Source organism: Eretmochelys imbricata, chromosome 21 (genome assembly GCF_965152235.1).
Source record: "Eretmochelys imbricata isolate rEreImb1 chromosome 21, rEreImb1.hap1, whole genome shotgun sequence".
In the NCBI taxonomy this organism is placed as follows: domain Eukaryota; kingdom Metazoa; phylum Chordata; order Testudines; family Cheloniidae; genus Eretmochelys; species Eretmochelys imbricata.
In genome coordinates, this window is record NC_135592.1 from 12608139 (window position 1) to 12634352 (window position 26214).

At 43.5% G+C, this 26214-nt stretch overlaps 1 protein-coding gene and 1 long non-coding RNA gene across 13 annotated transcripts in view; one reads left to right on the forward strand and one right to left on the reverse strand.

Moving 5' to 3' along the window:
- Positions 1–4126: 4126 nt before the first annotated feature.
- Positions 4127–5620, forward strand: LOC144278022 (uncharacterized). The gene is made up of 2 exons (XR_013348513.1): positions 4127–4253; positions 4746–5620. It is a non-coding gene; the product is annotated as an uncharacterized LOC144278022 (long non-coding RNA).
- Positions 5027–26214, reverse strand: part of KCTD20 (potassium channel tetramerization domain containing 20) — a 41353-nt gene continuing 20165 nt past the window's right edge. For 8 of the 12 annotated variants that reach the window (XM_077839114.1, XM_077839123.1, XM_077839113.1 and 5 more), the window contains 7 exons: positions 12932–13134; positions 11189–11471; positions 10279–10381; positions 9711–9831; positions 7588–7785; positions 5609–5719; positions 5027–5319 (listed from right to left, as the gene is read on the reverse strand). In XM_077839114.1, coding sequence (XP_077695240.1) covers positions 5027–5319; positions 5609–5719; positions 7588–7785; positions 9711–9831; positions 10279–10381; positions 11189–11471; positions 12932–13134 — 1312 coding nt within the window. Of the gene's footprint in view, positions 5320–5608; positions 5720–7587; positions 7786–9710; positions 9832–10278; positions 10382–11188; positions 11472–12931; positions 13135–13540; positions 13574–26214 lie in introns of all 12 variants that reach the window. The other 4 variants (XM_077839117.1, XM_077839116.1, XM_077839120.1 and 1 more) reach the window with 2 other exon arrangements.

Here is a 26214-nt window from a genome sequence, read left to right on the forward strand (position 1 = left end):
ATTTTTTTACAGATGATCTAGGACTTAAAATACCTTCTTAGCCCATGAGGGCCAGCTTAAATGCAGAGCGGTTACTAAGTGATGGTAGGTATTCTCTGCTCTTACTGGGTCTAATTAAAGATGGCTTCAGGGCCACATTTGCCTGTTTATTTGTACAAATCACTCCTAGTCCCAGAAACCTGGTGGCATTTATCAAGGGGTAGCAGTAATGTGGGTCTCTTTCCCAGGCTGCTTTGCCACTTATTGAAATTACCGAGTGGTAAAATTAAACTCTGGACTTGCTGTGACTCTTGCTTCTTTGTGGAAGCTTCCATAATTGCCATCGACTTGATAAGCAGCTGCTCGCTCTTCAGCCTAGGAACCTATAAATGGGCCTATCTTTGACTCCCTTAGATCACCCACCATGTCAGAGCATGGATGGAATTCAGGTCACCTATTTCCCAATCCAGTGTCTCTTCCAGTGGGCTGATACCTGCCCCTATCCAGTGCTGAGAGCTCACTCAATGTGCTTAGAGATCCTCAGCTAGAAGGGGCTACAGAAACGAGGACTGTTCAGGTAGCCTTTTGTAGCTCAAGGTTTGGGTCAGAAGGTGGTCCTGGTTCCATCTTAAGTTCTAAGGCACTCTTAGGAATGAATGAACACACATTCCCTCCCCCTGCCTGTCCCAAATTAAAAAATAAAATTCAATGAATCGGATTTGTGTGGAACTCATGGGGCTTTTGTTTTACAGTGACAGAAATTATTGCTCATGAAGATGAAGACCCTCAAGCCTTCCAAGCACTGTTCGAGCTACCCCATGCAGCCAACAGCCTTCAGTGCTGGCCTCCACCATACCCAGCCAGAGGGATCTCGGGCAATGGCTGATGATTATGCCAAACGGTTACAGTCTTGTACACAAGAGGCAGCCAACAGCACTGAAACTGCTGAAGAGTGAGTAAAATCTATCCTACTCCATTGTAATAACTCCCCTTCTCGACTGTGCAGTACCCGTATTTTCCCCCCAGGCTACACTTAACAGCAACAGAACAGCTGTAGACAAGTTGAGTGTTGCTACCTGTCTAGATCTAGTGTTTTGAAACCTTTTAGTAACCACAGGCTGGCACGATGCCTTGACAATGGTTAGACAACTCCCTGCTCCCCTTGTTTTATACTCTATAAATGCTTTGTGTAAGGGGCTGTCTCTGTTGTGTGTACCATGTCTAGCACAATGGGGTGTTGATCCCAGTACGGTCTAAGTGGTAACCCCTGAAATGTGTGCAGAGATGATCTTTTGCATGTGAACTTAACCCTTGCTGTGCGCACAGGGAAGGAGCTGCACCTGTTATTAGGATGCTAGGGTTGGGTCTTCGGCTCTATTCCCATGGAGCTGGAGGGTCAGGGGCAATCAGGACTGCCGTTCTTGTTTGTTAGACTTTGCCACATCTCCCAGGAAGGAATCTAGGGCTAGAAAAAAGGGTGTATGGTGTTCGAATGGAAGAGGGAAAAGATGCAGAAGTTCAGTTTCTTTTCCTTTAGTGGGTCAGACCATCTGAGCGCCACTCCTGTATTTCACTCCCTGTTGTATGTACAGTTGGAACTGAGCTGCACTGTTTGGATTGTGGGGTGTTAAGGACAGCTCTTTAGGAACTAGCGTGCCTGCTGTGAAAGCTGAATCGGCAATCAAATTTAGGCAAGGCTCTGGGGTATTCTGACCCAAAGCCCTCGACCAGACACTTTAACCAAGGGCCAAAGACCTATACTCTGAAAATCAGGACTCTAAGTTGTCATGTTGGGCCCCCAAGAACTGAGAGCCCCAATATCACTAGCCCTTTCTGAAAATCTTGGCCATCACTTATACCAGCATTAAATGGGCTGATGTTTAAAGCTGCTGCATTAGAATCTTACTGTGTAACTTGTTATAGCCAACTGAGCCTACAATTGCATGAAAGATTGACATGGGCCTGACACCTGCAAATGTTTGTGCTAGATGAACAAACAGCATTAATTCCAAAATTGGAAGTTGAATTTTAATAGCTGTGTCCGAGCCCTTCAATCTGCCAGGAAAGGATGAGATTTCATCACTGGTCAGTGACCGCTCTGGCCTTTCTTTGAAAAGGCTCTAAAACCCTGCCCCTTGAGAGCTTAGCCTGGGAAACTCTTTAAACAGATGTGACCGCACAGTAATGGTTGGCTGCTAAGGGTAAGTGCTGCACGGGACCTAGGAACTGAACTTTGTCTGCCAGCTCTTGGGCAGCGCAAGGGCAGCTGTAGCCCCTGCAGCAAAGGAAGGTCCCCTCTTGTTACCCTCACAGGCTCTGGCCTTCCACTTACAGGCTTCATAAGTTCATTCAATCTTCCTTGGCTAGGACAACAGTGGTTACAACAATTGGGCTCTGAGGGTAAAGCAGAGGAAAATGGGGAGTCTCTTCAGGGCTGTATAAAGGGTGAGCGGGATCTTGAGTGCAAGGAACAGAACTGTCAGAAAGCACATCAGGGGAATCTGCAGGCTTGATGGACAAAATTCCCTTTCTGCTTACTAGAGAAAACAGAGGCTGCATGTAAATTATAACACTTTATTACAGAAAAGAAACCTTACAACTGCAGGATCCTGTAAACACCATGAGTAACACTGAACCAAATATAAAACGTAAGAAACGAATTGATCTTGTACCTGAACAGTTGGTGACATTCAGTGTCACCATTTACTTAGTTTTAAACTATGTTCCAGTGGAATCTGCTTTAGAACATTCGAAAAAGGGATATGGTAAAGGACATCATTGTGGGTGAACTGAATGGTTTATGTAAACCCTTTCTTAATTAGATGTATTCCATACCCCTAACACACTAAGACCTGATTGTATGAAGTGCTGAGTGCCCTCAACACCCACTGAATCTAAAAGGGTCTGACCCTGTGAAAAGCATTCAGGTGCCCAACCCCTGATGCTCCAATGGGGTTCGAGGGCACTGTGTGTGTGTACAGAAATATGTAAACTCAAATTCTAGACCAGCTCTCCAGTATATATCTAGTTTACTTAAAACTGAAGGTGGTTCAGCAATAAATAGACAATGTACAACCCGTAAGCCCAATCATGCTGGTGAGTACTCCTAATGATGTGAGCACCTCCCTCCACCCCGAGGAAAGGACTCAACTGGGCCTTCCAGGAGGCAGATTCTTCCAGTATTTAACAGTTTTAATTTCTTTCTAACAGTCACAAGTGATTGCATAAAATGTCTATTGACCTGCCAGCAAATGCTTAAGGACACACTTTTGTCCTGCCCTAAAGAGTTAGGAGGAGCTTTTCAAAAGCATTTAAAGGGATTTAGGAGCACACAGCCTAGTGACTTTCAGTAGGCAGTTTTGAAAATCTCCTTCCCTTAGGCACTTGTAAGGAGAGGAAATCTGTTTGCTGTTCTTCTGAGGCCAAGAAAGAGCCACTGCAAATATGGGAACTTGGCCTCAGCGATAGTCAAGCACTGATACAAATAGAAACTAGATACACATCAGCAAGTGCTTGTCTCTTTTTAAACTAAAGCAGCGTTTGTATATTCATAAGACAATTTGTGCTTATTATTATCAAGTTAAATATGGTGAAAAAATATACAAATATACCTTTAGCAGCAAGAGAGTCTAGTTTACAATCTGTAAACAGACAGAGGGAAAAGAATGGAAAAATGCTTTGCTTTCACCAAATGATGCTTTGGGGGGAGAAGAGGAAATGCTGAAAGGGGATGCTTATTTTAGGGGCTGATTTTAAGAAGCTGGGCTCTGTTTTTGTAGGCAGGCAGATGTGTAAGTGGTATGAGTTTTACCTGCAGGTGTAGTTATTTGGAGGGGCAGAACTGAGCCTTTGCACCCCTTCAAAAAAAATGAGGACTTCAGACTCTTTGGACTGGAATCAGGACTGGACTAGCTGTAACTCTTTTTGACCACGGTCATGGCTAGTACATTCCCGTATCCTGTCTGAATTGGGCCTTTAGTGCAAACGCCCCCTCCTGAAACAAGTCAGGAGAAGCAAGAAATATTTTCTCTCAGCTGTAGATTTACTTCCTTACACAGCTGTTCTTACTGTGTGTGTCTATAAAATGCTGCTAAAATTCTTTCCCCCTTCTCTCTCTTTTTGCCTTTTTGACAGAATAAAATTACCCAAATCAAACTGGAAGGAAGGAGTCTGCCTTGAAATCTGCAATCGGATGGGTGTGGGGTGCTCCCATGGGCAAATAGCTGCAGCAGTTATAAAAGAGGAAGAAAAAACTACCTACAGGTTCTGCCAAGGTAAATTGCTGAGCTGAGAGACTCTGGCTTAGCATGCGTGTGCAGCAAGAAGCAGTGGTTCTTTGGGTAAAGAGCCATCACTAAAGCAGTTTCACGCATTTAACAGGCTGTCAGACGGATTTATTTGGTAAAATATTATCTAGATTTGTTTTCACTCCACACCACCACCTTGTCCTGAATACGAAGAGGTGATTCTGTCTTGCACAGAATTGTAAAGGAGCCTGCGACCATCTGAATGCTACTTGTTAAACTAGCTCCAGAGTACAGTAGTATACGTGCCAGATGCAAAGCCTACTGGTGGTGCACACAGATTCCTTGACACAACGGTGTCACATCTGTGCTTGGATGGAAAAATGGAATCTGTCTCACGGTGCCAGTTGTAACTGAGGGATTATCGTTAAAACAGGCAAGCGTCTAATGCAGTTCTCGTTTGATGCTAATATTCATGGAATTCCCCTTCTCATGCTGAACAAGTTATTCTGTTTTTCACAGGTTTAGGTAAAGCTCAACCACCACCAATCCACGTGGACACAGGCACCTGGGGAAATCTCCAAGCCCTTCCTTTTCAAGGAGACTCTGCTTGCAACTGCACTGTTAGATTCAGGGACCATAGCTCATTATTAACATGCTTGAAATATTCCACTATAATAAGAGCGACTACAAGGATAAACCACCTTGCAAGAGAGCGTGTCCCGTGACCTGGGATGAAATGATGCTGAGAAATTTCCCAACACAGGAGCCCTAGTGGGAACCCGCAGACCCCTTAGTCTGTATTAATCCGGCAGATCGTTAGGAACTATTTGTGAGAATGGTGCGTTTAACCTATCGAGTTCATCCACCTGGGGTGGATGATGCATCAGAAGTTCCTGGTCTTCTGAAACATCCTCGCCTACTGCCACCAGGTTTGTTAGAGATTTGCTTCTAACACACTGGAAGTCAACGTGACGGCTCTTTCCTTCTTCCTTTTCCCAAGACATCTGGATGAACGGCCGTTGCACATAGTTGTAGATAACTTCTGACCGGCCTCCGGATCTCCTCTTGACCTTTTCTTTACAGGTGGGATAACCTGAAACACAATCAGCCTGTCAGTCTCAATCCAGCCCTTGCATGCATTATGGCCTGGCAAGAATGCTGGGTTCAGCTGGGACAACACCTCATGCACTAGGTAGAAAGGTGCTCTCATTCCACATTTAGACCCTGTAAAAATGAACCAGGACTATAGCACAGAGCTTCAGATTCTGTCAGCTCCCACAGCGACAGTGTATTTAAACTGGCAGCGGTGGTGTTAGTGTCCAAACCAATTGTTCTCTCTTTTTATTTAAGGTTTGTCGTGTTGTTTAGGAAATAAAATTTACCTTCAATGCCAATTCGAATATTTTTCAGCCCACGCTCCTTTAAGACGGTTTTTGCAACATCACGGTTCTCAATGTACTTGAAGAATCTGTACAGCTTGGAACTGTAAAGAACTTGAGAAAAAGTGATTCATTAGTCACAACAAGACATGCATCTCCAACTAGCATTTGGCTAATGGGTATCAGCTGCAATATTTTACCCTGCGATGCCTGTGGGCAGCCCTTCGCAGTCTGGGTGCTGGAAAAGTCAGCCTTAGGTATTAAAAGGAGTTCTAAAACCCCATCAGCAGGCAATGGAAGGGCCTAAATTCCTTGGTAGTGGTGATACAAGTTACAGGGTAGGTAAAAAGGAGTCTGGTGCAAGTTACATGACTTTACCACTTTGCTGTTTCCAATCTACCATTCGGTGGCTGGGTAAAATGAATACAACTCACTCTTTGGGGGACGGTGCAGAAGGAGTTTTTACAGGCAAGGCAAATTAAGAAAAGGGTGCAAGTTAATGTGTTGTTTTCTCTTATCTTTTCACTAGTTCTATCCTCACAGTGTTAGTCATTTTGCAAACCCCGTAAACATTGCATCTTCTCTAATGAATCTGTCCCTGAGACTTATGTAAGTAGCATCTTCTTGCATTAGGGATCAATGCAATCTAGGGTGTAGCAGTGCATCTAAAAACAACCCATTGCATTTTAAAACATGGTTGGTTGGTGACTGCTTTCTCTCCCTGTAACTATAGGGTGTTGGATATCACTGATCATTTGCCATTTTTTAGTGCTGGTAAATGGAACAAGTCTTGTCTGTCCTCTCTATCCAGGAAGCTGCAACTGGGAAATATGAATGTTTTGTTCCTTTGTTTGATTAAAATGTTATCTCAAGCAATGCATAAGCAAGGACTATGCAACTTCCATCACTGAAGAGGGACTTTGTCCCTACACTAGGGAAAACAGTCAGATACACAATAGCTTCCTTTAAACTTAGATCTATTTACCTTATAATTACCCTTTCCTTAGTATTGCTGACTAGAATGTTCTTCTTTATGATGCAGATTATTTCCCTTTTCTACATTACAGCTCTTAACTGAGACTGCTCCTTGTTCTCAAGTCATTATTCTAAATCTGAGACCACACTGCCAGCTCCCTTCTATCAGGCTATAATGCCATAGAAATAAGATTGTTTTCTGTGGGATTAAGCAGAAGAAGCCTGATCCTAGGAGGTGGAAGGGTCCTCAGCACCTGCAAGGAGGGGGTTCCAGGAGAAGACAAGCTAGTATGAAAGGACACTCTTATTCCAAAGCCAATATTTATGAGAGCAATCCTGCAGTCAAAGCTCCCATTAATATCAATACGAATCTTGAGTGAAGGAAGGATTGGGTCCACTGACAAAAGCAGAGGAAAAATACTATTTTCTATAAACATTCTCATTTTTTAAGGTTTGCTCCACTATGAAAGTTTGTTTGAAGCCAGAAATCTAACAGCAGAGCAAAACAACCGATCTTCATTGGGATATTCGGCTTTGTATATGTTAACAGAACTCCTACAGATGCTGATAGCAAAAGGTTAGAATCAAGCTCTGCCATATGGCTTGTACAGAAACGTTCTACCTGACCCTGTCATCACTAAACACTTAGCCATGCTGATATTAATGAGAACATTGTGCTTTAAAATAAATATTTTTACAAGATTTTGATTAAATCTCTCACTCCATGGTAACCTGTTCCCCCACTAATGAAATCTCATCAGAATAATTTGAGTGAATCAAGCATTCTGAAATAAACATCTAGGGTCTGGTCTTCCCAAGTGTTGACCACCCACACAACTCCAATGGGAGATACAATTGCTCAAGACCTCTGTAAATATCAAGCCATTATCGTCTTTTCAATACAAGGAAATGTCCTTGTCCAGGATCTGAGAGAGCCAGTCACTGGAAGCTATCTATCTGTCACCCCATTCAACAAATGATTTTACAATACAATTCTCAGTTCTTACTTTGTGAGTATTCCTCTCCCATTGGAGGTGGATGGTCTTCGTCCCAGTCCACTGTGTCTTCATCTGTTAATACTACAATGTGGCATTCGCGTTCTCCTTTCTTGGCGCTACCCACCATTATGGGCAGTATAAGCTCTTCCAGGTAGTTATCGAACTGCTTGTGAGCGCCATCATTAGAGAGTTCATGCAACAAAGCACCTAAAAGGAGATCAGTCAAGTACAAATAAGTAAGCATTACTGATCTGCCACTGCATTTTATACCAAACTGATGTCAAGCTGAAGTAGGACGCACATTTCTGGGGGTATGACTCCTTAAGATGGTTTTAAAACCACCACTTGCCTTTCTGTAGCACTCAATCTGATGAGCTCAAAGCACTTTATAAACATGAATGAACAAAGCCTCATAACCTCCCAGTAAGAAAAGTGTTATTCCCATTTTACAGATGGGAAACTGAGGATAGGAAAAAGAGGCCAAATGGTTCAAAACAAGGCTCCTACTGTACATTTATAATTAGGCCCCTAAATAAGGGTGGCCTGATCTTCAGAGGTGCTAAGCATGCACAGATCTCTAACCTCAATAGCAGCTGTGTTTACTCAGGCCACCTGTAGATAGAGTTAAGCACCCAAGCATGGACTCACTGGCTTCCCCAAACTCAGTCACCGGGAGAGCCCATAAGTTCCAACTCCCTCTCCCTTTAACCATCTCACTCTTTCATGTAACATACATCCCAGTGTTTTATTGATTGTTGTATTAAATCTACAACAAACGAGAACCCATCCCAAGGCCCTGGGCACCTTTGACAACCACCTTAAAAACACACATTCATACCAACAATATCTCTAGTCCACCTCCCAGATCATAATGCTGGCAATAGCAAAAACAGAATACAAATATGATTTAATTTTATGGCCATTACAAGGAACGATTTTTTTTTTTAAAAAGAGCCCAGACCCAATCAATATAGTAAAATCATAATCGAGAATTATGAATTCTTACAGTGAATTTAAATGTATGCATCTCTCTCAGATCCACGGGATCAGCGGTAGACACCCCAGGTTTCGAACAGTCTGTAGGAGGAACCCCTTCAGTTTGCCTGCCAGATCCCAAGGGGTCTCACTCTTCCTGCACAGGGTAGGTCAATGCTATCTCAACCCTCTCCTTAGACTGAACCTCTGGGGCACCAGCACTCCTGTTTCACAGCGAGTCCAGCAGACAGAGACGCCTGGCAGAGACTTGTATGCTCTTCAGGGATTAATGCACCTCAGCAAGCACTTGGAGTGACACTCAACAGTTGGGTTTGTTAGTTAATTGGAACACAGCACAGGAAGTCTTTAGGTTACCACAGAGAGCTGAAGGTTAAAGCATAGCCCATTCCGGTTAGCCCAGAGCTAGAGCCATGGCTACACTACCACTTATGCCGGCCAAACTTATGTCTCTCGTGGTTTATGTTGCTGAGTGATGTAAGTTTCACCTGCATCAGTGGGTAGCGTGCATAGGGCCACGGCGACGGGAGAGCTCTCTCCTGTCGGCTTAGAGCAGCTACACGAGTGACCTTACGTGGCAACCCTGGGTTGCAAACTGCCTCATGTAGACCTGGCCTAGGGGTCACTGTCCTGGTGATTGGATCGGCTATTGTCTTCTCAGATTCACCCTAGATATGGGGTCAGCCCCAGCCAGTCTTTTTCAATGACTCGTTCCGGCTCAGACAGCTAGGCATCATTCATACCTGCTCTGAGAGCAAACTATCCTTCTCCCACGAACGACACAATGCATAAGGGAAACTGAGGCCCACACAGGGGTCACAAAAATATTACCTCATCACAGCATCATAACCAGAAATAGCCCTCCAAGTATTTAAATTCTTGCAATTATTTGCAATCACACACAACGTGAAGAGCAAGAGCTTGGATCTTGCAAGATGCAGAGCACTCTGGCCCTGGTCCAGCAACGCCCTTAAGCACACGCTTAGTTTTAAGCGCAAGTAGTGCCAATGAAGTCAATGGGACAAAACTGCTTAAAGTAAAGCACACGATTAAATGCTTTGCTGGATTGGGGCCACAGTGCGCAGCACCCTGCAGGATCAAGCCCTAACTTCTAGCTAATTTCCTCTCCCCCTACTTACTTAGGTCTTGACACTTGATTGTGTGGAAATCAAAGTTGATGCAGAGGTAATCGCACGCATCTCTGAGATCAGGGATAGAAATTCCATCGGGGCAGTGAATGATTCCAGTTTTGTAATAGTCCTGTAAATAAATTGTAAAGGAGGAAGATGATGTTTCTTTAAAAAAAAAAAAAAAAACAACTCAGGATAACCTGGAAATATTGTTGTTAATTAGCTTATCGTTCTGCGGGAAGACAGTCACACAGAACTTTGTTAGCTAGCAAAAAAAGACAAAGCAGCTTTGCCGTGCAACAGAGGAATTATTCATGCAATTAATGTATGCAGAAATGGGGCGACTGAGGGCAGAGTTCAGAAACTGAAACGGTATAAAGGGAGGGAAAAGAAGTGGCAAGACAAATTCAGAGATGGCAGATTGAGGCACGTAAAAAAAGAGAAGATGAAGATTTATAATCCGAATGCAAAAGAGTTCTGGAACGTAAATTTGAAAGGGCATGCGGCTGTTTTGAAGGAAGCACAGCTTTGCAAACACAATGAGCAACCGTTTTCATAGCTAAAAACGTGCCCGCACCAGCACTGTGTGAAATACAGTGGAGCTAATTCCTTCCGCAATTTCATATTCTCCCTTTTCGTTTGGCCGAGTGAAGTTATATTCTCTACCTGCTCCAAACATTCTGGAAGATAAAAACACATACACAAATATATTTAATACATTCATAATGTGGACCAGATGGTGCACTGACATTAAAAACAATCCAAACGAGTTCTAATACAGTTGAAGGCCCAAATGCAAATCTCGTAAAGTCCCAATAAAAGAAAGCATCGATCTCAAACAGGCCCTGCTGTAGCAGAGTTCTGTGTCCATAACTGAACCATTCCACTGTACGGAAGAAGTAGCAGTCACTGTTCTGTGAAGGCTGGCATTCAACCTTGGGTCAGATAAATGGTTCTTGGCTACAAACGCCCTCCCACTGAGGTCCAGCTTGAGGGGGAAAAAGAATGGTGGAGTGGCAATGAGTATATATACTTTGGCTAGTAGTAATCAAGCTAGTGAGTTTACGATCAGGTCACTTATCTGCATAATAAAGTTTGTCATACAGGGTTGGAAGGGATCTCCAGGAGGCTCCTGGGACAGCTGGGGGACTAAGCCTCTCAATTACTCAGAGCAGGACTGGGTTTCTGTTAAAGGGATGGGGAGGAGTGAATGACATGACAAATAGCAGAAAGGCAGGGATTGAAGTGAGCCAGTGCACGGTGTCTCCTACTGCCATACTCACTGCCGATTCAGTACGGACTCAGAGCGGGGAGCACTAACTACTGAATCATCAACTGCCCTCTTGCTGGCTCCACTCTACAAGGTCTCCCAGCCAAGTGCTGAACCAGTCTGATCCTGCTTAGCTTATGAGATCTCACGTTCTAGTCCCTTTCGGAAAGCGTTTTTCCCATTTTTAAACATCTTTAAAGTTCCTGAAATCACCTACCTTCCCAGCATGGTGTCAGGATGAGCAGTGAAAATTTGCGGATTCACAACAAACCGAGTGCCATCTACAACAAGAGTCACTTTCTCCGGGGCCTGGGATTGGGAGCCCATAGCGCTGCTGGTGGAGCCCATAGTGCTGCTTGCATTTCGTTCTTGAGCAATAAAATGGTCTAGATATCTTTTATTCCCAGCTTTGGAATTAGTGCCAGTTGTATCTTCAGGGGTGGGTAACATGTTACCGAACTGGGGAGTTGCTGGGCGGGAAGCGTATCTGAATTCGGTATCTAAAGCCAACACAAACAAATATTGTGATAATGAAACACTATTTGCTGGATAAGCTCAGTTCATATTAAAACCCAATAGTTAAATAGAAAAGCTTCGGGTCATGCATGAAGGAAGAGCTGCTGACCGACATCAACAATCCGAGTTGAAAATGGATGTCAATATATGGAATAGCATTTTGCAGGACATTATATTATGTAACGCCACACTACAGCTCCGCCTGATGTCTGATCTAGGTTCAGATCCAAACTTCCGTACAGTTCTAGGGAACTCCGCTTAATGTGGATGTTTAAGTGGATAAAATGGGAGCATAAAGATTCAAATGAGGCTGAGAGAAAATACACTAATATCTGTCTTAAGCAACCGCTCAAATAACTGAAGATGGAACAGAATCATATTCTTATTTCTGGACGTTTGAGGATACTTTGGAGATGTCACTTGAGACAGGATGCACAGTATTAAGGGCAGCCTCTTGTGCTGGTTTCATTTAATTACCTTCCCCTGTGATATGTGTGGGAAAGGTCCAGTGAACTAAACATGGCCAGCTGTTGGCACTAGTGAACTCCGCAATTACAGGGGCCCTCTCGGTGGATTTGGGGTTTAAAGTGGATATAAAAGTTATAATTTTGTGGAGTGTAAAAGGGCCCTCATACCATTGCTTCCAAGTAATCCTACATGACCCTGGCCCGGCCCTGCAAGGGCAGGTTTGAAACAAGGGTGGCTTCTTTAAGAACAATATAGAATAGGTCTGACTAATAACTGGTCTTAATTGAGAGCTGCGTCTACACTGAGATATTAAATACACAAATGTTATTTCCTTTCCGAGACACAGCCGTCATTTAATAAGGGTTTCACTAAAGCAATAAATCATTAGAGCTCAGAAATTTGGGTATAAATATATAGGGCCTGTCATGTGCCATTAGTAACAAATATTTGGGTGCAAACAAAGAATGGGCCTGATTTTGTGAGATACCGAGTGCCCTCCATTCCCACTGAAGTCAAGTTTGGCGATGAGGACACAACATCTCACTGGATCATGTCCATTACTTGATAAATATTACCTGAGAAACAGCTTTTAACATGAATTATATATGCAGCGGGCAAGTACATGACAACCAGGAATAGGCTGATAAAGACTGAGGCCTGCTTCAGTGGATTTCCTCCTGGCTGCTTGGGAAAGAGACGTGATGATCTTTCCAAGACAACACTATCCCAGACCGAACCTGCATCTTTCATACTGACAGGATTAACACAGATTTTGCAAGTGCAAATAACTAAGTAAGGGCACACGTAGGTGCACATTCAATTCTGTACACTCACAAGTGCAGGTCATTTCCACGCTCGGCTGAAAATGTGTCCTTCAGTATCCTGGGAAACACTTCCCCAGGAATCAAAGGACCTTTGAAACCATGTCTCCCTTAGTTACGTGTTGTTACAAAGTAAATGTGTCCATCATCCTTACCATCATTCCTGGGCACTGAAGAAATGCTAGGGGTTTGGCTGCCTAGGGCCAGGCTATCTTCTTCTGGATCATGGATTGGAGGAGTTATATTTTCTGCAGAGTGACTGGACTCTTGATTTCTTGACTGGTCAGTCCCACTGGCACAGTTAATATTCATGCTGGACCTCTGTAAAGCAAACCGACTGCTGGTCCTTAGAGAGGTCCTATAAGAGAGGATCACAGGCTAGTAGGGTTGGAAGAGACCTCACAGGTCATTGAGTTCAACTCCCTCTACCTAGGGCAGGATCCAAAGCCCATTCAGGTCAATGGGTGTCTTTCCAGCGACTTCAGATCAAGTTTATATTACCTCCTCTAATCCATGAAGAGTTTTATCTAATCTCATTTTGAACGACTCACCGATGTCTCAGTGACTTTCCCTGGCAGATGATCTGTTGTAGAACATTAGGAAGCTTGTCCTACATCTAAACTAAACTTGCCATTTTTAGATGAACCTTTTTGACCCTCAGCAAGGGTCCCAACTCCCACCTCACGCCTGCTCCCTCTCACCTCTGCAGTCCTTTCGTATCCCATCCCTGCCAAGCACCAGAAGGTAGAGAGCTTCCTGCTTACCTGACTGCAGTCACCAGGGACAACAATGGGGTTCCAAGGAAAGAAAAGGGAGGGCCATTGGGGATTCACTGATGGCAAGTCTCAAACAAACCCTCCCTCCTAGCAGCCAGACACCCTCCCTCCTCTGAGCACAGTGTCCCCTAGAGGTTCCTTCAGTAGCTACTCTCTGAAGAGTTAGTGAAATTACATTTTTGTTCAGTGTTGAAGAGGTTCTCCCCCCCTTCACACGATTTTCTCCCAGTATTTGTGTAGCGCCATCTTATCCCTGCTTTCCTCTTGAACCTTCTTGCACATGAGGTCTTCCAACCCTAAGATGCAATACCTAAACCCTGTCGCTTCTTCATCTAAAACATGTTAATAATCCAGCCTTTCCTCTCCACTCTTTCTACTAAAACCCTGTCTCATGGTCACAAGGCTAGGTGTGTCTCGGTGATCTCTCTGGTCTCTGAGTGCACCTGTTGGGTACCAGCCTCATGACATTCCTCTCCTGGGGTGGAGACATGCAATTCTCCCACTCTTAGCCTGGGCCCCAGTACCCTGTGCATCAACCATGCTAAGCCAGCAGGTCCAAATGGGTTTGGCACTTGCAGTTCTTCCCTTTAGGAGTCTGTGACCAGTGATAAATAGTAATCAGAGAGCCTTCTTAAACCAAAGTATTGTTTAATCTTAATTACATGAACAAAGCATAAAAACAAGAGAAAAACAATAAGTGGTCTATACACGTCTATCTTACCTATAGGGTTACCATCCTCCCCGAAGGGAACCTAGAAGGTCTAACTTCCTCAGACAGCTCCCCCAGTGTGTCAGTCTGTCCCCCAAAGAGCCCTCAAAAAACTGACTGACTGCTGGACAGAGTCCTTTTAACTGTTTATAGTCTTTTTCATCTGCTGGTTCCCAGCACTGGCAAAACAAGCTTTGTAACCTGGCTGGAGCCCAGAAGGTATGATCTTCGAAGTTAATAGCTCAGGCCACTTGAAAATGTTTGCCAGATGTCTTATCTCAAACCACTGTGTTGCCTTCCTCTTGGTTTCCCAACTCTGTTGATTTAACCCAGTGCTGCTGTATATTAAACCTCCCAATACTTAACCCAATACAATCATACAGTAACTATCCCGATAACCATATCGCATAGAGTGTTCCTGCATTATCACCGAGCAGCCTCACGTTTGCCAAAACCTGGTCCGGGCCTTCATCAGCTCTTGCTTTAACTAAAGCAACCCCCCTCCCGTGTACGCTAAAAGCCATCCTCTTCCACTTTTCTCATTGTGAGCCCATCACCCCTACTCCTTGTATCTAGTCATTGGTTTCTTCTCATTCCACATTAAGTTCCCTTTGTCCGTCATTATCTTTATAAAGCTCTACCCATCTATCTGTGCTCGTTTCACCCAATCTCTCTGTATCCTCTCTCCCAACAGCTCCCCTTTGCCTCTTTCTCCCATTCTCAATTTGACACTTTCATGGCAAGCCCGATACAAGACAACTTTCCCCTCTCTTTGCTTTGGGAGCCTGCCCTTTGATCCTTCAAATCCCTCTTATTTTAAAAAAAACTTTCCTACACTGATTTCACTAATGAGGTGTCTACCACTTCCTGAGCTTCAGCCTTTCTCTCAATTAGAGTCTAATGTCTTCAAGTGTGTTCTGTAAAGCAGGACATAACATGTACCAAGCTACAGAATTAGTGAATAAAATAGATCAGATAATGAAACAACGAGCTACTAATAAACAACAGAGAGGGGGCTTTTCAGTCATAATGCACCAAGAGGGATGGTCTTAATGAGCAGCACAACGGAGCTGAACTAAGGGTTTTAGGACTGTCATTAGTGCAGCTCAATGGAAGTGTTTTGTTCCCAACTAGAAATGAACAAAAGCGGCAACTAATTATCTTTTCTAAATGGAAACACTAATTTAGCAACGTGTTTATTTCTGCGTATTTTTAGCCAAGAGGCGGCTTGTGCTTCGTGTGATATTCATGAGAATAAAATAGTTCCTTGGCAACCACAGCACCTTCTTCTGGATCGCACTTCTATTTTAGATGCCTACGACGGGCTCCAATGGGTACACAGCAACGTGGGAGACCTAGTGAGGACATTTCAGTCTGAGGAAATTGAACAGATCACAATGCAACATTGCACAGAACTCCTATCACCAATTACTAGAATTCGGCTACACTCACCCGACTGCACGACAAAATGAGTCGCCAAGTAATGAACTCCTTTAAACGAACACAACATGACAACTCTTGTTTCTAGCAACTTACGCCCGCAATAAGACTGAATATGTACATCCACAGAGTGCAGCACACTATAAACCTTCCAATGCCATTGCAAATCTGACTTTCATTTAAATTTCAAACTACATAAAAATTCACAGCGATTCTTGACAGGGTTTCAGAGTAGCAGCCGTGTCAGTCTGTATCCGCAAAAAGAAAAGGAGGACTTGTGGCACCTTAGAGGCTAACCAATTTATTAGAGCACAAGTGAGCTGTAGCTCACAAAAGCTTATGCTCTAATAAATTGGTTAGTCTCTAAGGTGCCACAAGTCCTCCTGTTCTTTTTACAGCAATTCTTGGAACTCATTTTGATACCGACCTATAGATATATTTAAAAATAAATCAATTAAGATCACAAAGCTTTATCAGACATTTTTTAGGCCTGGTCCACATGTAAAACCTATCCTGGCATAGCCACTGGTTAGGAGTGCCGTTTGTTTGGCTTTTTTACACCTGCATAGCTATGGCAGTACAAGCCCCACTGTAGACACACACGGACTGGCATAAAAAGGACTTTGCCAGCATAGCTCACGTCTCTTGGAGAACCGGTGTGACAGCAGCACCACTTTTTCTCTGATCTAAGATGTGCCTACACTAGGAGGGTTTGCTGGTATAGCTACACCAGAGCAAAACTTTTCTAGTGTAGACAAGACCTCACACTCTATACAGTTACATCAAACCTTCCAAATACACGACATTTAAGCAATGATAGGTGACAAGGAAAGACTGCTACCCATTGATCATAATTTTATAACTATCCAATAGCTGCTGTGATCAAATTTCAATTGAACTTTTTTGATCCGTCAACCCACAAATCTTGCCGTCAGTTTTGTTCCAGATTAAATACACATATATGTCAGAGATTCCACGAGCCACATATTGATCGCCAGCACTCTGTAGGCGCCTGGACTGAAATGACCCAATCCTTTCTCATAATTTCTTATAAACCAGTGTTATGAAAGAGAAAGCCAGATGCACCAGACACCTATAAGTTGCAATAAATGTAATATGACTCAGATAGCTTTTTTACTTTCTACTTAACCTGCTGAATGTGCTTTTTATAAGAAGCTGGCTTTACCGACACCTTATTTCTCATCCCCTTCCTCCCACATAAGTAAGCGAATTTAGTGCTGGTGAAAGGTACCAGGCTAACAGTCCTCAAGATATAGCAGCAGGTGCACACCAGTATCAATCCCGCGAGTTCTCAGAGGCAATGTGGCTGGTGTTCCCCATTGATTTCAACTGAAATTGAGAGTGCTCAGCCCTTCTGAAAATCTGGCGCACTGTGAATAATGCCAATGGTGTTTCCACTGCGGCAGTGTGGCTCCACTCTTCCCCCAACAAGAGCCTGTGCCTTATAGATGTGACTAAACCCCAGTTTTGGTGGATTAACAAAATGGGTGTTATTGAGTCAGCATTTTACGCCATGACCACAAGTGGAAGGCACAACAGATGCTTATTTAATGTACCTACAATTATATGAACAATCCGGCATGGAAAATGGTTCTTAAGCCCATATAACAAGGCTATATTGAAGTCCTCCCAGTTCATTAATGTCCTGACTGGGGTAAAGGTACATTACCTTAGTCCTTGCCATGGTGGGAACAAGCATATAAATAATAATTAGCACTTTTCATCTTCAAAGCTCTTTCCAAACATTAACTAATTAATTCTTTGAACACGCATCTGAGGTACTGTCAGAAAGTGTTTTAGTGACAGAAAACAAAGGCACAGGGAAGGCCAGGATTTTTCCAAAAGTAGCCATGGGTTCTGAGTGCCCAACCTAAAACAGCTTGGGCCTGATTTTTAGAGGCGTTGAGGGCCCTCAGCTCCAACTGCCTTCAACTGGACTTCTGGGTACTAAGCACCTCTAAAACTCAGGTCCATCATGTCTCAAGTTCAGCACCCAAAACAAGTTTTTGAACATCAGGCTCTGACCTTGCAAGGGAGTTAGTGCCAGGGCCAAAATTAAAACTCAGGTCTGGTTCCTAGCATTTGATTTTACTTCGGCTACGTCTTCACTACCCGCCGGATCATAGAATCATAGAATATCAGGGTTGGAAGGGACCTCAGGAGGTCATCTAGTCCAAGCCCCTGCTCAAAGCAGGACCACTCCCCAACTAAATCATCCCAGCCAGGGCTTTGTCAAGCCTGACCTTAAAAACTTCTAAGGAAGGAGATTCCACCACCTCCCTGGTAACACATTGCAGTGTTTCACCACCCTCCTAGTGAAAAAGTTTTTCCTAATATCCAACCTAAACCTCCCCCACTGCAACTTGAGACCATTACTCCTTGTTCTGTCATCTGCTACCACTGAAAACAGTCTAGATCCATCCTCTTTGGAAGCCCCTTTCAGGTAGTTGAAAGCAGCTACCAAATCCCCCTCATTCTTCTCTTCCGCAGACTAAACAAACCCAGTTCCCTCAGCCTCTCCTCATAAGTCATGTGTTCCAGTCCCCTAATCATTTTTGTTGTCCTCCGCTGGAGTTTTCCAATTTTTCCACATCCTTCTTGTAGTGTGGGGCCCAAAACTGGACACAGTACTCCAGATGAGGCCTCACCAATGTCGAATAGAGGGGAACGATCACGTCCCTCGATCTGCTGGCAATGCCCCTACGTCTACATCCCAAAATGCCATTGGCCTTCTTGGCAACAAGGGCACACTGTTGACTCATATCCAGCTTCTCGTCCACTGTAACCCCTAGGTCCTTTTCTGCAGAACTGCTGCCGAGCCACTCTGTCCCTAGTCTGTAGCGGTGCATGGGATTCTTCCGTCCTAAGTGCAGGACTCTGCACTTGTCCTTTTTGAACCTTATCAGATTTTTTTGGCCCAATCCTTTAATTTGTCTAGGTCCCTCTGTATCCTATCCCTACCCTCCAGCATATCTACCTCTCCTCCCAGTTTAGTGTCATCTGCAAACTTGCTGAGGGTGCAATCCACGCCATCCTCCAGATCATTTATGAAGATATTGAACAAAACAGGCCCGAGGACCGACCCTTGGGGCACTCCACTTGATACCGGTTGCCAACTAGACATGGAGCCATTGATCACTATCCGTTGAGACCGACAATCTAGCCAACTTTCTATCCACCTTATAGTCCATTCATCCAGCCCATACTTCTTTAACTTGCTGGCAAGAATACTGGGGGAGACCGTGTCAAAAGCTTTGCTGAAGTCAAGGAACAACACATCCACTGCTTTCCCTTCATCCACAGAACTAGTTATCTCATCATAGAAGGCAATCAGGTTGGTCAGGCATGACTTGCCCTTGATGAATCTGTGCTGACTGTTCCTGATCACTTTCCTCTCCTCAAAGTGCTTCAGAATTGATTTCTTGAGGACCTGCTCCATGATTTTTCCAGGGACTGAGGTGCGGCTGACTGGCCTGTAGTTCCCAGGATCCCCCTTCTTCCCTTTTTTAAAGATGGGCACTACATTAGCCTTTTTCCAGTTGTCCGGGACTTCCCCAGATCGCCATGAGTTTTCAAAGATAACGGCCAATGGCTCTGCAATCACATCCATCAACTCCTTTAGCACTCTCGGATGCAGCGCATCTGGCCCCATGGACTTGTGCACGTCCAGCTTTTCTAAATAGTCCCGAACCACTTCTGCGGGTAGTGCTCGATCTACCGGGGATCGATTTATCATGTCTTGTCTAGACGCGATGAATTGATCCCCGAATCAACGCCCGTACTCCACCTCGGCAGGAGGAGTAAGCAGAGTTGACGGGATCGCCGTGAGGACAGCCAGGTAAGTCAAATTAAGATACTTTGACTTCAGCTATGCGAATAGTAGCCCAGGCCTTAGTGTGACAATTTGGCGAACCTGCCTATGTGCATGTTATGAAATCTGCTTAGTTATATGAAATTGTTGTATCAGTGAATGTCTCAATGCATAGAGAGTCAGCCATGGGCTGGCGAGGTCCGTGGTATCAGCCATCCTGTCTGGAAGAAGCTTCAGAAAAAAGAAAAGTTGTTAAACTTAACGATTATGCTCTGGCCAAACAATGGATATGCAAAGAAGGGTGTCAGAGCTGGAAAACCACTTTGATCAAGTTTATCTCCAGGGAGTGCAGAATGGAAAATCCCCAAACAGGAGAACAAAGGGACAGAGGTGATAGAGCAGAGGCTCAAAAAAAGACTAAAGGAAACTTGGGGCAAGAGAGAGGTCCAGAGGGGCATGTTTTCATAGCAGAGGGGACAGTTTTTGATTGAGGTATCAGCTGAGAAAAAAAGAAGCTGGCTGCAGGAGACAAACTCATTCAATTATTTCTAGAAGCTATATACAGGAGTGGGGTCCTGGACTCTGACTAAATCCCAAAGAATGCTCAAGAATGGCGAGGAAACTGAGGCAGGGAAGGGCATATAGGTGGTTTATCATTTTGTTTAGATCTGTGTATCTCGTGCCATTCAAAGTAAAGAGTAATTACCTTAGAAACCTTTACAAAGCCTGTGAGTTATGTGCTTCAACTATCATGTGTTGCTGAAGAGATAAACTGTAAACCAGAGTGCCCGCAAGGCTGGAGCTCTGGGAAAGAGTGTGCTTAAACTACTGGGGTTTCTTCGCAGGGAGGGAGAAAACAGGTCAGCACTGGTCGTGGGGGTCTCGGGCTGCTGAACCAGGAGGTTTCACTTCTGTGAAGGGGTAATGGACTGTGGCCAGAAAGTGTGTCAAGAGGTCAAAGAGTGCTGGAGCCTAGTCAGATCAAGGGAAGTTTAAGAGCACATGGGTCCTGTGTAGCGGGGCCCACACGCAGTAGCCTACTGAGTATCCAGCAAGGGGAGATTTACAGGGCTAATATACTTGGCTTGGGACATTTGCCCATTTCCTGGAAAAGGAAGACTCCATTTTAAAATAACTTAGAAAATTAAAACATTCCTCAATAGGCAAGAGATTGAGAGAAAAATTGTGTTGGTTACAAAACTGGAAGGTGCAGGGTTATCTGTCGTGATTCACTGAGGAATGTTGTAAAACATTACAAAGGCAGTCTGGCAGGGAATAAGGAAGTACAGTTTTTACAACGTTTTAAAGTGAAAACGGACACAGCTTCATTTGGTACAGCATCTTTCAGACAGCCTGCAAAACACTCTGCAGAGTTAAATAACAATCAGACTGATGCTTGTTCCACATGATTCTCAGTAAGGTGGAACCCTCTGTGAAGTTGCACTCCATAATGTTTTATGGAAATATGCTTATGAGTGTGAATGTGATGTAACTGGAATATGCTTTATGCAAAAGGTCTCTTGTAACGTATTATTACAAAGCTTATAATCTACTGAGTGTGTTTGTCCTATTTGTATGCATGTACCATTCTTGTATCTGAAGCTAGACATATGAAGTATAACTCTGAGGTCCTATTGTAACTATGCAAAATGTGGGCCATTAACGGTGGTTTAGAATCTTGATGGCTCCCATTGACTAGGACAATTGGTTGTAGATGGTTTATTTACCTGCAAACCTTCCTGTGGCTGTGTGGGACAGCACATGGGTTATGAAGAATGAGGTCTTACAGTGACATGTGAACATGTCACATGATACTGGAATCCATTTAGAAGGAGGGTTGGGGACCCAGTGAGACAAAAGATTCCCACCTTGTGCCAAAGGTATAAAAGGGGGTGGAACAGAATAAAAGGGGCTGCCAGTCATGAGAATACCCCTAGTTTCCACCTAAGATGTCTGCTGGAACTAACAAGGACTGTGCCAGAGGAAAGGATTGGGCCCAGACTAGGAAGGAGTCTAGTCTGTGAAAGAAGCTTATTGGAACATCTCTGAGGGTGAGATTTTACCTGTAAACAGTTTCTTAATGTATTAGGATTAGACTTGCATGTTCTGCTTTATTTTGCTTGGTGACTTACTTTGTTCTGTCTGTTATTACTTGAAACCATTTAAACCCTACTTTTTATTCTTAATAAAATCACTTTTATTAATTAATCCAGAGTAAGTGATTGATACCTGGGGGAGCAAACAGTTGTGCATACCTCTCTATCAATGATATTGAGGGCAAACAATTTATGAGTTTACCCTGTATAAGCTTTATACAGAGTAAAACAGATTTATTTGGGGTTTGGATCCCATTGGAGGCTGGGTGTCTGGGTGCTGGAGACAGGTGACCTGCTGAGCAGTTTTTGGTTAAGGTCTGCAGCTTTGGGGGCGTGGAACAGACCTGGGTCTGTGTTGCAGCAGGCCAGCATGTCTGGCTCAACAAGGCAGGGTTCTGGAGTCCCAAGCTGGCAGGGAAAACGGGCTCAGAGATAATTCCAGCATGTCAGGTGACAGTCCCAAGGGCGTCTCTGTGACCGAACCCGTCACACCCTCCATTTGGATCTTCCCTGTTGTGTACTGAAAGGTGGGGGGATGGCTAGCTGCCTCTACTACACTATCCTTCCCTGCTCTCTGTGATATTAGGGATTACCCCCCACAGCACACAGTCCCCTCACACAGATATTAGAGGGGTTGACTGGGCCACCTATGACAGAACAAAATAAAAAATAATTGTAAACAGAGAACATGGTAAAGGAAAATAGTTAAAGTCTGTTCACAATAATAAATATCCAGCAACCGAAGTTCATCTGTATTTAGAACCCGGCAAATGCGAAGATATCAGCTGTATACCCATGGATATTTGCATCCGCGGATGTGGATGTCCGCAAACATGGTCTGCAGATCAGATGCAGTTTTGTATCCCAGCAAGGCTCTATCTATATTCAAAGTATTTTATTCAATGAAAGATAATAAAAACCCAGTGCAGACCAGCTGTCTCCTGCCACCTCTTATTTTCATAGTGATACTATGTCCTTCTTCCTTATCCCAATACAAATTTGATATTTAGTTGATAGTTTTTAAAGACATTACCAGGTGGTTTAGGTTAGGAGGTTTTATAAAACCTATTAATGGAAATTTTTCATACATTAAACTGAATTTTGTTTGGAATAAAACATTTCCTTAGTGTTTGGCAACCCTGCCCCAGCACTGAAGGACTGTGCTTTTTGCATGACAGCAGGAAAAGTAAAACTGACTAAAAACAGTGAAAGTGACTAGTTTAATTCACCATTCAAGATGCTAGAGGCAACAAAGAAACAATCTCACATTTAAAATTCTTCCAACCTTAATAATTTAAAGTGTAACCAAGATGAATAGAACAAAATCTTAGTTTTAAGGTGAGAGTGTCCCTTTAAATCCGCAAATAAATTTCCATATGGAACTAGGATGAGAAACATGAGTTAAGCAGGAAATACACACTTAGAATGGGTGTGCCTGACCTAATTCTATACTACATAATAATTTAGAACAGGAATGTATGTGTACTCTAATTGCACGCCTTTCTAAAGGTTTATCCGTGCGGCAATTTCCTAAGACACATCCTGAGAACATGCCAAAATGAAAGGAAACTGCACATTTGGCTACGCCTTTACAATTCCTAGTTTGGAGAGTAAAAGGAAGATTGCACAAGAGATTAAGAAAAATGAGAAAAAAATATAGAAGGAACAGCATGTCGCAAGAATTAGTATTGGGGCCACTTTTGTGAATTTTGTATCTATACCTAGGGAAGAAGCAATAAACACGACGGAATTGGTTTCTGATGTGACACAGAGGGAAGCCCGTACCCCTGGGGCCTCTGCTCAGCAGCCAGGCACAACTGCAGCCCGTGAGAAGGGGTGGGAGCATGCCCCAAAGCACTGGTGAGCACAGGTGGGTGGAGATTTGGTGTACAGTTCTCCCCCTGTGTGTTGGAGAACTATGGCAAGGAACTCTTCCCTGAGGTCTCCATGGGTCTATGTGGCTTCAGCACAAGGCTATGCCTATATATAGCACAATTGGGACCAAAGGGAAGAGGGTGATAACATTTAGCATCACTTAAGACTGAGGGGATGTGGCGGATAAATGATTTCTGTAACTCATGGGAGAGAAAGGCAAAAGAACAAGAAGTAATATATCCTCAAGCTACAAAAGAGGCCTGAAAAAGACCTGGATGGGAAGGAGAGAATCATAGAATCATAGAATATCAGGGTTGGAAGGGACCTCAGGAGGTCATCTAGTCCAACCCCCTGCTCAAAGCAGGACCAATCCCCAATTAAATCATCCCAGCCAGGGCTTTGTCAAGCCTGACCTTAAAAACTTCTAAGGAAGGAGATTCTACCAGGAGAGGATAAAATGGAACTCCAAACCCAGGGTCTGACAGCAGGACAAAGTAGACAATTCCAGTGTGTATACAAGAACCTCATGAATGTTGGGGAGTCTCAATGAGGAACAGTGAAGTTTATGAACCACTCCGGAGAGGGCCAAGATTGGGGGAACAAGCCCCACTGGCTGATTGTAAGTGCCCTCCCTCTGATTTCAGTGAGTTACAGAGAGGTGTGGTGGAGCCGGGGGTTATACGTTGCTCCCCCAGTTGACAGTGGCGAATAGGTCATCACCCACATTAGCCTTGCCCCCAGTTGTGCTGATCTGTGCTTCAATAAACTGCTAGCCCGACAACTCCTTTTTGATAGGGATTATTTGGCTGTACTCCAGAAACAGATTTTTCTTGGAGAAAGATTCAGAAGTGTGATGAAAATCAGGAAAGTGGAATTAAAATTGGGGGACCTAAAATTTGCTATTTAAAAGGCCATCTTGGCAACCTGTCAGCAGCCCAATCTATGCTGACGAACTGTTAGTCAAAAAATGAGCACATGACAACCATAATGTTTATTCATGCTCATATCTTCCTTGAGAGGGGGATAGAAATTGCTTGTCAGCTGAGTTCATCAACTTTGTCTTCTGAACCTGCAGTTATAGGGAAATAATTCCAGATGGTTTTACAGAATAAAATCATAATATGATTGAAAAAAAAGCTGATTTACACACACACACACACACACACACACACACTTACAGCTCCGTTAGAGGGCAATAGCAGATCAGGGGCCCAGTTCAAAAAGGCGGAACTTCACTGAAACCAATGGAGTTCAACTGATGTAAATTAGATCAGAATCAAACTTCTGGAGTTTTGGCTGGTTAAAATTATTAGGCTCCCCATATCGTATCATATATATCATATCTAGTAGCTAAAATATAGGAAACTGGAGGTATCACCAGACGGCACTGATTCTCAGGCTGTACCTTGGGTGCCCCTGCCGTCATAATAAGCAAAATGGAGCTGGTGCAGAGGGGTTTCAGTGGGCTTGGGAGAAATCGAAACCTGCTATATTGTTTCTGCTCCTTACCTTTTCTGAACTTTGCTCCTTTCTGTGCATGACACATACGAAAACGACATCAGAAAAACAAATCTTCACAGTAAATTGTATCAAACTAATAAAGAGGGAGAAAAGTCTGCTTTTCTATTTGTCACTCAAAAAAGCTAGTCTGAATGAACATGAACCTATCATTCTTTATCCACTCAAGCATAAAAGTGAGTCCATGGCTCCAAGTTCAGTGCCAGTAATATATGGTTTTTAACAGAGGGAGGTTTTTGTCTTGCAGTAATACCATATTATGCAGTGTGTAAATCACACTGATTCTCAGCCTGCAGTCAGTAAGTGGAGCTATTGTTAAACAGAAAAAACTAATTGCCTCTCAAATACATACAGCAAAAAAGTGACTTCTTACAAAGCTGAAGCTACTGTTACTGAAACTTCTGCACAATCTGAGCACACAATAACATTGATGATGTTTGAGCTTTTATATTTTTATTGCCAACGGTTATTCCAAATATTTAATATGTAATTACTTCAAATATTCATTATTGAAAAACAATTCACTTCCTTCAATAATTAAAAAAAAAAATGCAGAGCCACTACATAATCTTTTGCCTTCGATATGCCTGCCCTGTAATGCTGCCTTTTTCCATTTTTAGCCTTGTTATGAACATTACACAATCATAAATTGCACAATACTCTCTCTAGAATGCTTCGTAATTCTGGACAACAAATTCTTACACATGTGAGCTATGTGAAGGAATTTCGTTTTGCTTTGTGACCTACAATGCCTTTGACTGCTGCTTTCAAACTGTAGTCCTTATTTTCAGCTAAGTTCCACGGTCTGAACAGTTTCTCAGATCCACAGGGCCTCCTGTCACTAAACAACTGTAAAATGTTTATAAACGTTTAGGAAATTCTCAGACAAAAAACTTTGTTAATACTACATGCTTTAGCAGTATGACGATTCAAAATTAATATCAACCAAAAAAGAAGATGGAAATATTTGGGACATGTGTTAAGAATAAGGCCAGAGCATCTGCAGGTGTGCCACTGGCAGCTGGAGGAACACCCAAAAGGGCCAGTCAAAAGAATCCCTCTGTCAAATGCTAGAGAGAGGGGGAAAACTTATGTGACTTAATAGAGAACATGCAATGAGCAGATAGTGATGGCAGAGCCCTGTTTGTGCTGTAAGCAATATCTGACGGCATGAGAAGGATTCAGATTGAGG